Here is a 15300-nt window from a genome sequence, read left to right on the forward strand (position 1 = left end):
AGGATCACTGCACCACTCCACACTCTCACAGCAGCAGGGACTTAACAAGATGCTTGCTTGCTGGCCCAGCTTCTACATTTTATTTATAAAAAGAACTAGTGAGTCTGCTGGAGGGTTCATTTTCCCTAAGTGCCCCAGATATAGTTCCTTCCTTTCATGAAGGTCTTACTTCAAATGTCACCTCACCACCTTATTGCAAAAGGCCACCAAAGTATCCCATCACTCCCCTTCCTGTACCTTGGCCTGCTCTTCTTCATCGGTATTATATTTGGCATTTGTGTGTCTATGTATTTAGTGTGTCTCCCTCACCACACAAGAATGATGTTAGGTGCACAGTAGGTGATCAATGAAGATTTGTTATGAAGGAATTACTCAGAGCCTGGCTTAAGCAGGTGCCATTCTGAAGAACTCCCCAGCTCCTCACCTACCTACCTGTAAATAGTATGACTCCTGAGACTGCAAGAGCAGAAATCCCTAATCAGCCCCCAGCTGCTCCAGGCCCATTTCAGCTCCAGTTGCCACCTGACTACAACTGTAGTCACTTAGTTGGGAAGGAGTCTTGAGATGTACTGGGCCTCCCTGATCTCTCCCTGCCTACACTTTGGGCTCACCATGAGCAAGGGCGAAGGGTTTTAGGACATTCCATTCACATATAGGACTGTCTTCTCAGGGCAGAATTTTGGTTCTATCAGTGTTTCAGGTACCACTGGCATCCTAAGTGTTTGTAATGGGGTCACCATTTCTTGTTAAATGGATGAATAAAATCATTAGGCCCTAGTTTTGTGTCACTTAATGATCCTAAGACAAAGAATGGTAAAAATAAATGCATTCAATAAAAAATACTTGAATAAGTAATATAGCACTACAGTGTCTGTTACTAAAGCCACTAGCTATATGTGGCAAATTACATTTAATTGCAGAAGAAGATTCAGTTCCTCAGTCACGCTAGCCATACTTGAAGTGCTGAATTGTCATAGGGCAGTTATAGCTAGTGTGCAGTGCAGATGTAGACCTTCCAGTCATCAGAGAAAGTACTATTGGGCAGTGCTGTGTAAAAAACTCAGCTCCTTAGCGGGGCACGTTCTTAAAATGCAAACCTGCTTTTAGAGGTTTCGATGGAATCTCTTCTGCCTTTTTCAAGACCAAAAGAGTCAGAGTTCTGTTCTATTATTAAAAGTATTGTTATTTTTTGTATACTTTAGATTTGGGAAGACAGACGTCTTCTTTCCTACTGACTTATGCTGGAGGACACCCGCAGTCCACCTACTGTGTGTGCACAGCTCTATGTAGTTGCACTGAACATACATTGTTAGCACCAAAGTCACACTGAGATAAAATTTATTGTCATAGAATGAACATCTTTTTTCGAAATGAACAAATCTGTTTTACTCTTCACATGCCATGTTCATTGTCCTTCTTTTGGGAGCCTGGATGAAAAGTTGGAAAGTTGCTTTTTTTTTCCTTTTGTTGTCATTCATTCTTCAGATTCCAAAGTTGTGTATTTAACAGTAGATTTAGTACGCTGTTGCTAGCTGACCATGATTATTATAAGCATCTGCTGCAATTTTAAAATTATAAAATAAGAATTAGGGGGGAAATCAATTGTTATAAATTTATTTGGGACATTTATTGCCACCACATTGGAAGCCTTTGAAAATTCAAACAGAAACCAATACACTTCCATCTTTTTTTTACTTTCAATAAATAATATCTTTGTGTATATGTATATATAGATAGATATACTTAATCAATAAATCATTTAGCAGGGATTTTACATTTTATACTGCATTCATCCAAAATAGCTCTTTCCAGATTGGTAGGATGCAAATGAGGTAAGAATTAAGGCAAACCCAAAAGGCATGCAAATGTAGTACATTTATATTCACTGATAATACAAGCTCTTGTGGTGTGTGGATGAGACACAGGAGCCAAGGGGCCCTCCATGTCTGTCCAATACTATTTTACAGGAGGGTGGTGACAAAGCTTATAATTAAGTTACATTACCGTGGGGGTCTCAGTGCTACTAACATTATGTAATCAAGGAGATACGAGCATTAGCAAAACATGAACAAGAAATCATATAACTCTTTGCAGCACATTTCTGCCCAGGCTTTGGAGGAAGAGGGTTTTTATGAAATGATATTACACATATCGCACTGTGGCAGGTTTTGTTTTATATATGCTTTTAAAATTCATTAGCAAATGACATTCTCATGCACACAAGTGTTTCAAACACAAGAAGCAAGTCCATTTATAGGTAGTCCAAGCAATATTTGTGTGTGTGTGTGTGTGTGTGTGTGTGTGTGTGTGTGTGTATGTGTGAATAGCTGCAGACTGAATGGAACATTGAGACTTTTGTGCAGTCCATAGCATTGACATCAGCTCATTTCTGGATGTCGCACTGCAGAAGTAATACAATGGAAGGGTCGCTCTTTGCAGCTTCTTTGAATTCATCCAGTGTAATCTGGTCGTCTTTGTTCTTATCCATCTTGCTGAAAATCTTGTCTACTCGCTGCTCAGGCGTCAGGCCATCTTCATTCATTTTCATCATGATCACAGTGCCCACCATTTTGTAGATAGCCTTGGGGAAAAGAGCATTGAAGGTGCTATTACCAGAAACCCAGGAGGACAGAGAGCTTTTCTTGCCTCCTCTTCACTTGACTGGATCCCACCCATCCTCCAAGCCTCAGCATCCCTTTTCCCAGAGGAGTTTCACTTCTCGTGCTGCAAGTTTCTGTGACAACCCATACCATCACCCCCATCAGAATACGTCTCATCTTTATTAAAATAACTGCTTTGTCTTCCCCACTAAAGAGTACATTGTGTGGAGCTAGGGATCATTGCTTTGCTTACTCCTATAAGTCCAGGGCTTGGTACAATGCCTAGCACATCGTAGGTCTTCAATAAATACTGAACAAATGAAAAAGCTTTAGCTTGCTGGAGCATGGAATGTGGTGGGGCAAGGGACAGTAGGAGGGAGGGTCAGGTGAAGTGTTGAAAGATGAAGCTGAAGAGAGAGAAATGAGAAGCAGATCACAGTTTTCCTAGGCTAAGATAAAGAATTTAACTTTACTTCAAATAACTCCTTAAATGCTATTGAATAAGAGAGTGACATAATCAAATATGGGTCAGTCTGGTGACCACTTGGATATAGAAGAATTTGGGGTGGCTCCCAGGTTTCCGGCTAGAGGAAGTGGGTAGAAAGGGTGGCTCAATGGGGAGATTAGAACTAATGGTTTAGGACTAGGTTCAGGAAGGAACATGATGGGTTCAACTTTAAACGTTCTGCATTTAGGTGCAGAAAACAGTCAAAACGCACTAGCCTTGGAGATTTAGGAAAAGATGAAATGTGGGGCCAACTGATAAGAAACTTGGAATATAACAAGACAACCAAGCCAGGTGTACCATTAAAATTAAACTCTGCAAGAATTTGGTTTAGAGAGAGTTGTGGAGAAGGGACGCTGTTTATAAGTTAAATAATAGAGTGAGAAGATTCCAATTATCTAGGCCAACTAATTATATGCAATTAATTCTTGATATGGAATTTCCAAAGTATAAAAAAATTTCTTTCTTAGAAAATTCCCTTAAAAAAATAAATGCCCATCTATACAAAGTCTTGCATGAGAACATTCATAGCAGTATCATTAATAGCCAAAATGTGGAAATGAAACAACTGCTCGTCAACCGTCAACAAACAGGATAAAGGTATACAGTAAAAAGAGAGAGTACTATTTTAGCAACAAAGGAGAATGGATATGTACAACATGGATAAATCTCAACAATGTAAAGAAGCCAGACGCAAACATGATTCCATTTGTGTGAAACGGCCAGAAAGGCTGCCAAATCCATGGAGACACAGTGGCATGCTGGTTGCCTGAGCCTGGGGTAGGAGCGGGCCTTTGGGCATGATGGTTCCAACTGGGGGAATAAAAATGTTTTAAATTTAGATTATGGTGATGGTTGCATATTTCTGTACATTTACTAAAAATCTAAGTTGTACACTTGACATGGGTGAATTTGTGGTCTGTGAATTATAACTCATAAAGTTGGGTTTAGAAATGCCAATCAGAGCAAACCACTAACTAGAAAGTGCTTTATTTAACAAGTTACAATGTCCACTGAGATAAAATATTTTGTGTGTATTCACTTTTATAGCCAGATTGTATCGATGTATCATGGAACACTTTAAGAAATTTGTCCCTAAAAGAGGCAGACTTTTTGAAATTTCATTTTGTGGATAAATTTTTTTTTTTTTTTTTTTTTTTTGAGACAGAGTGTCGCTCTTGTTACCCAGGCCGGAGTGCAATGGCGCGATCTTGGCTCACCACAACCTCCACCTAGAGTTCAAGCAATTCTCCTGCCTCAGCCTCCTGAGTAGCTGGGATTACAGGCTTGCGCCACCATGCCCAGCTAATTTTTTTGTATTTTTAGTAGAGACGGGGTTTCACCATGTTGACCAGGATGGTCTCGATCTCTTGACCTCGTGATCCACCCGCCTCGGCCTCCCAAAGTGCTGGGATTACAGGCGTGAGCCACTGCACCTGGCCATGTTGTGGATAATTGGTAGACATGGTTCTGATTAGTCTAATGGCTAGAGTGGTGCGCAAGGATAAAAGCAGAGAATGTGTACTGTCTCTGGAATTTAAAAAGAGACAAATGGCCTGTCTATATGTCAGCTGCCACTGTCACCCTGACCTTTAAAAGGTGAAATCAAAAGCCCTTATGTGAGGCAATGGATATGAATGAAGACAGCAAGACAGGTGCACTATTAATAAAGTCAGGGTATGAAGAAATGTAAGCACAAGAGGTCCACCTGGACCTCAGATAGCAGCTCTGAAAATGGCAGGGTCTCATTAATCATAGCCATGCTGCAGCCCTGCAAGTGGGACTGTGAAAACAAAACCAAGAAGGGCCGTTTCCGATGCAGACTCTTACAGGTAATATCTCAAAGGCCGAGGGCACGCCAGACCCAGAGCTCAGTGTGAACATGCCCTGGTGGTCCCCAGCCATGATGGGCCTGTACTGACTTGCCTTTCTGTATGAACCAGAAAACTGGACAAAAATAAAAGAAATGGCTCTTTTCAGACTTTACAAATGACAATGCAAGACCGCAATTCCTAAGAGGTGGGAAACTAGATGAACCATACGATCCCAGGCCAGTGGCCTTCCAGAACCATGGCACAGGGAGGAGGGTCCCAAGCAGGGCTGTCTCAAGAACTGGAAGAGACGACAGTTGGAGCGGGAGGGTGAAGATAGCCAGAAATTTCGGGGCAGAGGACCAGAGAGGGAACTAGGAAGAGAGGGAGCTAGGAAGAAATCTGCCTAGGAGGTCTCCTCAATGTTCGTTGGGAAACTAGGCTGCACACAGAATATGAAAGTCCACAAGGAAGTTTCTGAACAATAAGCTGAACAACGCTTGAAGCCCACACAGGCTTTCAGAGCATCCTAGTTCTTAATGCAAAGAGCTTGTTACACACCTGGTCATTCTGGAGGGCTACTGTCCATTCTTCTTTTCAAAGCAAAGCTTCTGGCAGACTTTTCTATGCTCACCGTCTGCTTCTGCCACTCTCATTCTCTTGGGCTGCTCCAATCAGGATGCGGCCCCGACTCCTCTGAAACTGCTCTCAGCTAGTTCATCTGTGGTCTCCAAGCTTCCAAATCCAATTGTCAATTTTTACTTCTCCTACCAATAGCATTTGACAGGGCTGCCCGTTCCATTCCTTCCCTGTGAAACACTCTTCCCGGACTCCTCGCTCTTCCTTTTTGACTTTGACTGTGTTGACGATTCTTTCTCCTTCTCCTTTACTGACAGCGCCTCGTGTTCCTCACCTCTAAACATCAGGTTGCCCCAGGGCCTCAGGCCTCTGGAAACCTCTTTTCTATTTATATTCTCTGTCTAGTTATACTCCAATAAGTCTTCTTTCACTTAAATACCTGAGTAAGTATCACCACACATGGGGCTTGGTCCTACCAGCCAGAATAGAGAAACCTCACTAAATATATGATAAAATCATTAAGAACCCCAAAATGGGCCGGGTGTGATGGTTCATGCTTGCTATCCCAACACTTTGGGAGGCCAAGGTGGGTGGATCACGAGGTCAGGAGTTTGAGACCAGCCTGGCCAACACAGTGAAACCTCGTCTCTACTAAAAATACAAAAATTAGCTGGGCATGGTGGCAGGTGCCTGTAATCCCAGCCACTCGGGAGGCTGAGGCAGGAGAATTGCTTAAACCCGGGAGGCAGAGGTTGCATGCGATGAGCCGAGATCATGTCACTGCACTGCAGTCTGGTCAACAGAGCGAGACACTGTCTCAAAAAAAAAAAAAGAACCCCAAAATGGTCACAAGTTGGTCACTGGGCTAACTCACTACAGAAGTGCTACTCTCCATCTGCTCTAAAAGCTTAAAATTATAAAACTGCCTCGGAAATATCACAGTAATTTACGTATCACTTACCTGCCTGTCAAAACTAATCTCAGCACTCTTTAAATGAAGACAACAAAATACAGACACTATAATGTAACATGCATAATGACCAGGAACCAATAAAAATTATTACACATGTCAGGATGCAGGAAAATGTGACCCACAACCAGGTGAGAAATCAATCCACAGAAGCTCCTCATGAGAACGCTACGCTGAATAGAAGAAAGGAAGAGCTGGCAGTGATGGGGAGAGACACGGAAGAATGAAGAGAAAGAAAAGCAGCCGCCGACAGCCAGGAGCTGACCTGGCCTGTCTGCCAACCTTGGTGTGGCCAGGAGCTGGCCCAGCCCTCACAGTCAGGTCTCACACCAAATACAGCCAATGTCACAAAATGCCTGTGACCATGACGGAGCAAGACAAAAACAAAACCACTCTGTCGTGAAGTCTGAACAGACACAAAACACCACGCATCCCTAATCCCGGCTGTGATGCGTGAGCGTCACCCATTAGAGCACTCCGTCCACCTGTGTGCCCTCCTCCTAGGTGAGATCATTGAGATACCCAATCACAGAAGCGTCCCCACTCCCTGACGGTACCCAATCCACGGCAAACCCCTGCTTCCCCGAACTTCTCCAAATCACCCTCCCAAAGCCCAGATTCTACCAGTCCTTTTTAATACCCTTCTGCTGAATTGCCCCAAGATTCCCTCACTGCAAGCAATTCAACTTGAGTAAGCGTGGATGGTCCTTGGGGCTCTGGCTGAAGGGCACTCAGAAGAATTAAAGAGAAAAATTTTGGAGAGAAAGGGATTTGGTGGCCAATGGGGGAAATGACAAGAAGTCAAAGAGAGAATAAACTTGGTTGGCCAAGTTTAGAGAGACCTTGGAGGGGGGCAAGTTAAGTGTGGAAGATGAGCAAAAGATTAAAGAGTGAGAAAGTTGAGAAAATCAAGCCACATGTTTAGAATTATGGTGCTCTATCTTTTCTGATGACCTGTTTGAAAAAATATATATATTTAATTGAATGAAGGGAATACACCTAAAGAAATAAGATGTGAGTTTGCTGGGTATGTTTGAAAGGGAGTGGGTATTGAGGGGGAGAAGCCAAGAGAGAAGAAGAGACTGACATGGAAAGAGACGGTGTGCAAGTGAATGAGGTCAGCTCCCAGGCAGCAGGTTGACAGGTGACTTCTCCCTGAAGCTGGGAGGAGAGTGAGAGTCCTGTGGGGTCCTTGGGGCTTTGGCTTCCGTTTCTTGCAATCATCCCATTTTCTTCTGGGGACCCACCCCTGCCTGATCTCAGCCCTTGGTGTCTGGATGAGGGACAACCCAGCTTCAGGATGGAGCACCTGGCTCTACCTTCGGCAAGTGGTACTTTTCTCTCCTTGGTCAGAGTGGCTGGTGCAGGGGTGGGCACCCATGCTAAGGCAGTCAATGAAAGGAAAACTACTGAACCATGCACCCGCTTTTGCATGCCTGCCAGGCTCCAGGCTGGGTCTGGGTTCTGGGCATGCCACTGTGAGGGGAGAGCCTCCTCACAGAGCTTGTATTCTGTCATATATTCTACTTAACAAGGCAATCCAGGGCAGGTACAGATGCTGGGACAAAACCCCTCTTGGTAAGGGTTCGATTGCTTTAGTGTGGGGGTGGGGTGGGCATATTTGAGAAGGGATGCAGGAAGGCAGGCCTGTCTGGGAGGTGGGATAGGATCAGAGATGGGAGTGAAGTAAGGGAGGAGCCCCAGGAAGCCAGGGGTCATGCTGGGCAGAGAGAGAGGAAGTGGAAGGCCCAGAAGTGGGACTGGGCATTAGAGGAAAACCAAGAAGACCTTCACATTAAGAGCGCAGTACACAGGGGGTGGCAGAGGAACCCTGGGATACTCGCAAACACACGGGCAAAGCCAGCTTGCTATGGAATGATCAGAAGTTGGGGGGGATACCACCAGGAGCTCCTGGCAGCCTCAGATGCCCAGTAGACACAGCAGGAGTGAGGCATAGCAGAGATAAACTAAGTGCCAGAGAAACTGAGCCCATGACATTCTTTGTGCCCAGTAAGACAAGTTCATGGGAGATCCGGCGATGAGTGAATGGCTGACGATGATGCCACTGTAATGACAGTACTTGCCCCAAGGCTTGGTTCCAGGACATTCCCTGCACTGTGCTGCAGTGGGGATAGAAGTGGGAGAAGTCCAGGTGTGCTGTGCAGCCAGCAGGGCTGGAGGAGGGAGAGAAGGAGCCACCAAGGCCTGCACCCAGGAGGCTGCCATGGGGTCTCCTTCTGTGCCCACCACCCGCCAACCATGCTGCAGGCCTTACCTCGATGATCTCCAGCATCTCCACTCGGGTGATCTTGCCATCACCATCCAGGTCATACATATTGAAGGCCCAGTTCAGCTTCTGCTCAAAGCTGCCCCTGGAGGTGATGGACAGGGCGCAGATGAACTCTCGGAAGTCGATGGTGCCGTCCCCATTCTTGTCGAAGGTTCGGAAGGCGTGCTGGGCAAACTTGGAGGCGTCTCCATAAGGGAAGAACTGCAAAGGAGAACACACGCAGTCAGGTGTCAGGAGGGGACGGATCTGCGGTGATGAGGTAGGTTCCTAATGACAACACCACGGGCACTCCTGAGCACTGCTGGAGCCTCACCCATTGGAGAGAGGTTTGGCCGGACTACAGGGGCAAGGGCAGGCCTCAGGGGACGCTTTCTCACAGCATGTGCTCACACACAGGCATCTCATTGTTTCTTGGGGGTGAGGCTGGTGACGTGGCTTCTGGTTGATGGGGCTTGGAGTCGGTCAGCAAATACCAACAGATGCTAGTGTGGCAGCATCTCTGCCCACTCGCCCAAGAACCAGGACCGAGGCAGGCGGCAGCTTCTCTCCCCACACAGGGCTACTACACGAACTTCCACGTTCCTCTAGATATGAGAATCTGGCTTCATCGCTGCCCAGCAGGGCCAGAGGGAGGGTGCCCAGACCTGGTTTCTCCTGCCACCAGCCCTCGTCCTGGGCCCACACTTATCCTCTCCCTGGGTGAGTTTCCAGTTTCCAACTTTTTGCAGGGACTTTTCTTTTGCAGAACAGACATTTAAAACCCATTAAAAATAGAACATGACTGGGCTTATTTTCGAGAGACATAAAGAGGTTTCTTCACAGAGCCAACTGTCACCAGGGGTGTGTGGGAGGCAGAGAATGGACACAAGGAGGAAAAGGAAGCAGAGACCACAAGGAGGGAAGACCACGGGGAATCAGTAGGCGGTGGCCTCAGTCCCCTTGGACACAGGCCTAGGCCCGTCACAAACAGCAGGTAGTTCTGATAATTAACAGGGAAGAACTGCAAAGCCCCAAATAAAACCAGAAACAAACCGTGCGCTATTTTAGAGCAGAGAAGTTATGTCTGTGTTTCTGGATGAATAAATCCAGGTTCTGGTTTCTACAGACAAGCACTACAAGGTCTGCAGAAGGTGACTGAGGATGCTCATTGAGATTCCGGTTCTTTCGTAAGTTTTGCCACTAGCTACGTGGACCAGGCCAGCAGCCTTCATACAGACGGCCTCTATGCGCACTCTGGGCTATCTGCCTCGAGGAGCCCTCGATCCATCTTTCTCACTGTGCATCCTGCCCTGGGTCCTGCAGAGCCCTGCTGCCCACTCCTCCTGCGCCTAGAAGTACATTGGAAGGTAGAAAATTTCTCTCCGGACATAAGAGATGCTTTAACACAGAAGGATTTGGTACATGGGGCCCAGGGAAGAGCCAAGCATTCCAGGAGGCAGAAAGTACTGGTTACTTAATTTCACTAGAATCCATTACTAGACACAACCATCTGTTCAAAAGACTGTTACTATATAACAAATCACCCCAAAAGTTAGTGGCCTAAGATGACAACAATCATTTTATTATCTCACAAAATAAACATTTGAGGCCCATTTCTGTTTTCATCAAACATATCTTTCCCTGGCTACAAAGGACAATGTTCTCGTATGTTCCCTCATTCCCTAAACACCACATCTTTCATTTCTGCTATCCTTCATTTTTCATTATCCATCAAAATTCACTGAGTTCTTTTTCAGGTCAGGCATCATCTTGGGTGCTGTGGTCAGAGGGTAATACCTCCAGGTCTCTGTGTTCTGAGACTGCACAGCTAACGGGAGGACTTTACTGAAAATTGACATTGGTCATGTTCCTTGATAAGAACTAGAATAGAAAGCAAAGTATTCCTAAAGATCAGAAAATGAGCCGCTGGTTTCAATGAAGGGAGATGTGGAGGGAAGAGGTTTCCTTCTCCTCTGACCAGCTCAGCATGATCCCGGCTCCTCATCCCCAATGCTACTTAGATGTTTGGTACCCGAGGACAGGGTGCCAGGGGCTGAATTTTGGACTAAGCAATGTTGAACCTGAAAACTTCTACATAGGCAAGTTTACAACTCCTGTGCCTTATGCATGAGTGGTCCTGGTCCCTTTCTAGGGGGTGCTGTTTGCTGATGTGCTCATATGCTTCATGATTAGGGGCCTGGGTGCAGCTGGCACCTGTGAACCTGACTCGAGTGGAGCAGAGCAAGCCCCTGGGCAGGTGCCCAAGTCCCCATAGTGCTGTTTACCAGCCAGCGTTTCTGTATGCAGTTGGCGTGAGACCAGTGGCCACGAAACCTTCATTCATGTAGGTTTCTGGGAGTGTAATGCTTTAACTGTCTTAATTCTCACAGCCTACTTTTACGTTAAGGGATATTTCACAGTTTTATCTAAAAATAGCTGGGCACCTTAGGTCAGTATATTAAAAATTAACTTAGGTCTAAAAAACTTTGAGAGAAAAACCAGTTGTCAGTTTTGAGCTATAAAGGTTACATGTGCCTTGCAGACGGTCTATATACTGACTTTTATAGCCAACGTATTTACTTTAGAGCTGAGTGTGTGCTCAAGTGCTCTGAAATGTCTGGAGGGACTGTTTCCTTTAGAAAATGTATCCTATCATGTTCTGAGTGCCTTGAGTTTTTCTCATTAGGAAAATGCTCCTTATTTTGTCAAAATAATTCAACTCTAGATGGATCGTCACAGAAAATGAAGCCACATTTCCTTCAATCTCTAGGAAGAAGTGAGGGTCTGGGACACAGCTTTACTTCTCTCGGAGGACAGCAGGGCCTGAAACGCACGGTGATTTTTTTTAGCATACTCTTTCTCAGTTTTTTAACACATCGTATTTCACTTCAACTCTTATATTACATTTTGACATGGAAGTAATTTCTGATGGCAGTAATAACCTATAAATAGTCTAATATAAAAAACTTTGAGGTTGAAAAATTATTAACATATACACACACTCATATGTATTTGCATATATGTGTATGTGTGTATTAGTGTTCTCTCACTTAATTTCATAACAAAATCTGACATTGTACGTTCCATTTTGTAGATGAGGAAGTAGAAGCCTTCAAAGTTCAAAAGCATTTGCCTAAGATTCCTGGCTGTCTGCAGCAGAGGCTGGATTTGAATGCAAATCTGTCTGACCATTTCTGCCACACCTTGATATTTGTGTTAATCGAGGGTTAGCCGAAGAAATAAACTTCATTCTACATTTGATGAAGCAACCACATTTGTTGCATTATGTAATTTTTAGCATCCATTGTCTCTGAAGCTTGAAATTCTCGACTCTGAGCATTGCCACCTTCTGGTCAAACATATGTACTGTATGAAAATTACTAAGATGCTACTGAGTTATTTTCTCATTCTTTAACTCAGCATTTATTGAGCAGTTGTTATGTGTCAAGGACAGTGTTAGGTGCTGGCAATAAAATAGAAGAAAGACGTAGAGCATTAAGGACAGTGGGGGAAAATAGGCATTAACAAACCCACCATATAAAGAACTATACAATCATACTGTGATAAATTACAAGTGTATGGAGCTGCGAACAAAAGTAATGAAGATGATATTGTCAGTTTGAAGCTTTAAAATATTAGTGTGCAGTCCTTTCCTCCCACCCTAATATACAGGCTGCTGACAATTCATTGTTCTTCATCATAGCCTAGAGTTTCAGAGTCCAAGACTTCCTGGGATTCCACAGACCTTGACTGCTCCCGGGTGTACTCTACAGCCTGGCCCTGAACAGACCAACCTGCAGAAGAAAACCCCAGGAAACACTTGAGATCTTTTCTCTCCCCAGGCAGACAGCAGGAGTCTTTGCATGGGTCAACCAGCTTCCTCCTGGCCAGGGCAGGAGCTTTTCCTACAGACAGTGGGCCTGAGTCTGCATTTCTTTCTTCTCAGTAATCTATCTAGTTGTGAATATCAAAAGGTTTGTTTCCTCTAAGAGGTGGTGCATGAGAACCAGACAACGTTGTCTCTGTGCCTCCAGGGCCCTACCCAGTGTGGGCACAGAAAGGCTTGGGATGATCTACAAACACTGTGCCTCTGTTCCATGACACAACGTTTCCTCTGTGCCCCCATCCCAGCCCCCCCAGCACCATTGCTGCCTGGATAGCTCATCCTTCCAGAGAAAATATTGCAACATTTCCCACATGAGTCTTCCCCTCCAAAGATCCCTGGTGCACTGCCTCAATGTGATGGAGGCGGCAGCTCCCCAAGAATCCTCAGCCCAACCCTTGGGTGGGGGTGGGGTGGGCACAAGCAAGGTCTGGCCAGGACTCGCCCTCCTCCCCCACTCAACAGCTGATGTGCTGTGTCAGGAGGGATGGCAGCAAGGCCACTTCGGAGGATGCCTCTCTCCAGGGCTCTGCCTAGGACCCAGCTCCTGGCTAATGCTGTGCAGCCCTCAGACCTCAGAATAGATTACTGCTCTTTAGTTTGCTGGAAATAGAGCTCATGATAGGAATTAGGCCTTCAAAAAACCGGAAGAGTATTCTTGGACTGCTCACTGCTCTTGGAGGGGTCTGCTATCCAATCCCTTCTAAGGCATAGTTGCTTTTAAAACACCCTCACTTGGGTCAATTGCGTTTCTTTCGTTCTCAAATTTCAAGGGCCTATTTTGTGCGGCCTATGAACACACAAACACCATCACCCGGAAATACAGTTGCTCCACCTCCAAGGTCATCTCCCCTGACCCTGCTGGAATGATCCAGTGGCTTCTAGCCTGTTCTGGATGACCTGGTCTTGTACCCACCTCTTCGGGCCCTGCTACTGAGACAGTGGTTATTGTTTCATGAGTGTCTCAGGTGGAACAAGGCCCTAAGCAGGTCCTTGTCACAGGCCACCCTAGCTGATTCTTTCAGTAAGTGTAGGACTTGGAGGAGGATCATTACTCTGTGGTAAGTAACTGGTGTGAGGTCACACCATTAAAGGGTGCCGGGGGATCAAACTCAGGGCTGTCTGAGTCGAAGTCCTGGCTCTTCCCAGCACCAACTGCGGTCTCCTTTTCCTCCCACACCCGCCCTGCAGACAGACCCTTGGCCTCTCTGTTCTCGGGTCCTGACCTCCCTTGGCTTCGCTACACCTCAGAGGCTCCCTAAGGGGCCCCTCACGCACTGTCAGGCTGCTGTTTGCTTTAGGTCTGCTGGGTTTGTTTACCTCCCATGGGAGCCACCAAAGGCAGGGGAGCTGTTCAGATGAGCTCACCCTAACTCCTCGCACTGGGTGCTCAGCCTCTCACGTGGGATGGTCAGGCCTCTCCAGCAGACCTCCTGCCCATGGGGTCTCAGTGCATGTGTCTTGAGATGCTAGCCCTATGCCGTTGAGAGGTCACTTGACATTTGGTTTTGGCTTTCAGCTCTTCACATACATGAGGCCTCCCCCAGGAATAGGACCCCATCGTACATTCATTGCCTCCTAACTTCCCCTACACTCCCTGAGGCCCGTCCATCGTCACCGCAGCTCCAGGGGAAACCTTGCACACCCAGGTTTGGTCAAGTCTCCTTCCCACACCCGTAAATAGCATCTAATTGTTCTCAGAAGAAGGAATGACTGTTTCCAAGCCTCAGACACCTTTCTGGGTCTGGTGCCTGCCTCTGTGTCCAGCCTCTGTTTCCCGGCTCCCTTGTCGGGCGTTTTTCACTCTCTGGGGCACCGCTGGCCCTCTCTCTCCTGCCACAGTCATGGACCTTTGCTGTGCTGCTGCTGTCTGAACGTTTTTCTTCCCTTGGCCCAGGGAACCTCTGTTCATTCTTTAGACCTTGATTTGGTCTTGGTCAGACCCCTATTACACACATGCTTGTCACTGGGTCCGCTCCTAGGGAACATTTGTTACAATTGTGAAGAAATGTTCACAGGATTGCAGATTTGTGCCCTTTTTCCCTAGTAGACTGTAAGCTAAATGGGGGCCGTAAATGACCTGATTTTGCCATTACTGTAATCTCCGCTGCCTGGTATACAGGGCCAGGCACACAGTAGGGGCTCAGTAAACATCTGTCAAATGAACAAATGACTCAGCAAGCAGATTGTTCTGAGACCTTGAGAGACAGCGGCCAATCTACCCACTGGCCAGTAGAAAGGTTGGAATGTGCTCTGAAAGCTGCCCGAAGCTGGCTGCACTGCAGAAAGCTCACCACTTGGCCTGCAAACCTGTTCACATTACTACTTAAGCAGATGACTCATGGGGCATGAATCAGCGCAGAGCAGCGCTTGTACTTGGTCACGTGGATGGGAAGAGGAGAGACATTTTCCCTTAATTAGAAATGGCGAGTCCAAAAACTGTTTCCTGCCAAAGCATTCATTCAACAGATACTCACAGAAGCCCAATTGGTGCTGGGCTCCATGCTGAGCTCTGTGCCGGCAGGAAGGACAACGGGAGAGGCAACCACGAATAAGTAGAAGGCCTGGTCCCTGCCCTCAAGCGGATGTGACAAGCCACATGTAGACGCAGCCCGACACACGAGCTACTAACACACTAGGCTCTCCAGAAGGAGGTTGAGGACACCCTCACCCACCCCCACCC

The 15300-nt window shown here is 46.2% G+C and overlaps 1 protein-coding gene across 2 annotated transcripts in view; it reads right to left on the reverse strand.

Annotated features, from left to right (window-relative positions):
- Positions 1–1321: 1321 nt before the first annotated feature.
- VSNL1 (visinin like 1) overlaps positions 1322–15300 on the reverse strand; it is a 112870-nt gene continuing 98891 nt past the window's right edge. For both annotated transcript variants that reach the window (XM_078349925.1, XM_002758017.5), the window contains exons 3-4: positions 8741–8956; positions 1322–2581 (exon numbers count right to left, since the gene is read on the reverse strand). In XM_078349925.1, the coding sequence (XP_078206051.1) occupies positions 2384–2581; positions 8741–8956 (414 nt within the window). In that variant the 3' untranslated portion in view covers positions 1322–2383. The remainder of the gene's footprint in view (positions 2582–8740; positions 8957–15300) is intronic.

This window comes from Callithrix jacchus, chromosome 14, assembly GCF_049354715.1.
Source record: "Callithrix jacchus isolate 240 chromosome 14, calJac240_pri, whole genome shotgun sequence".
Taxonomy (NCBI): domain Eukaryota; kingdom Metazoa; phylum Chordata; class Mammalia; order Primates; family Cebidae; genus Callithrix; species Callithrix jacchus.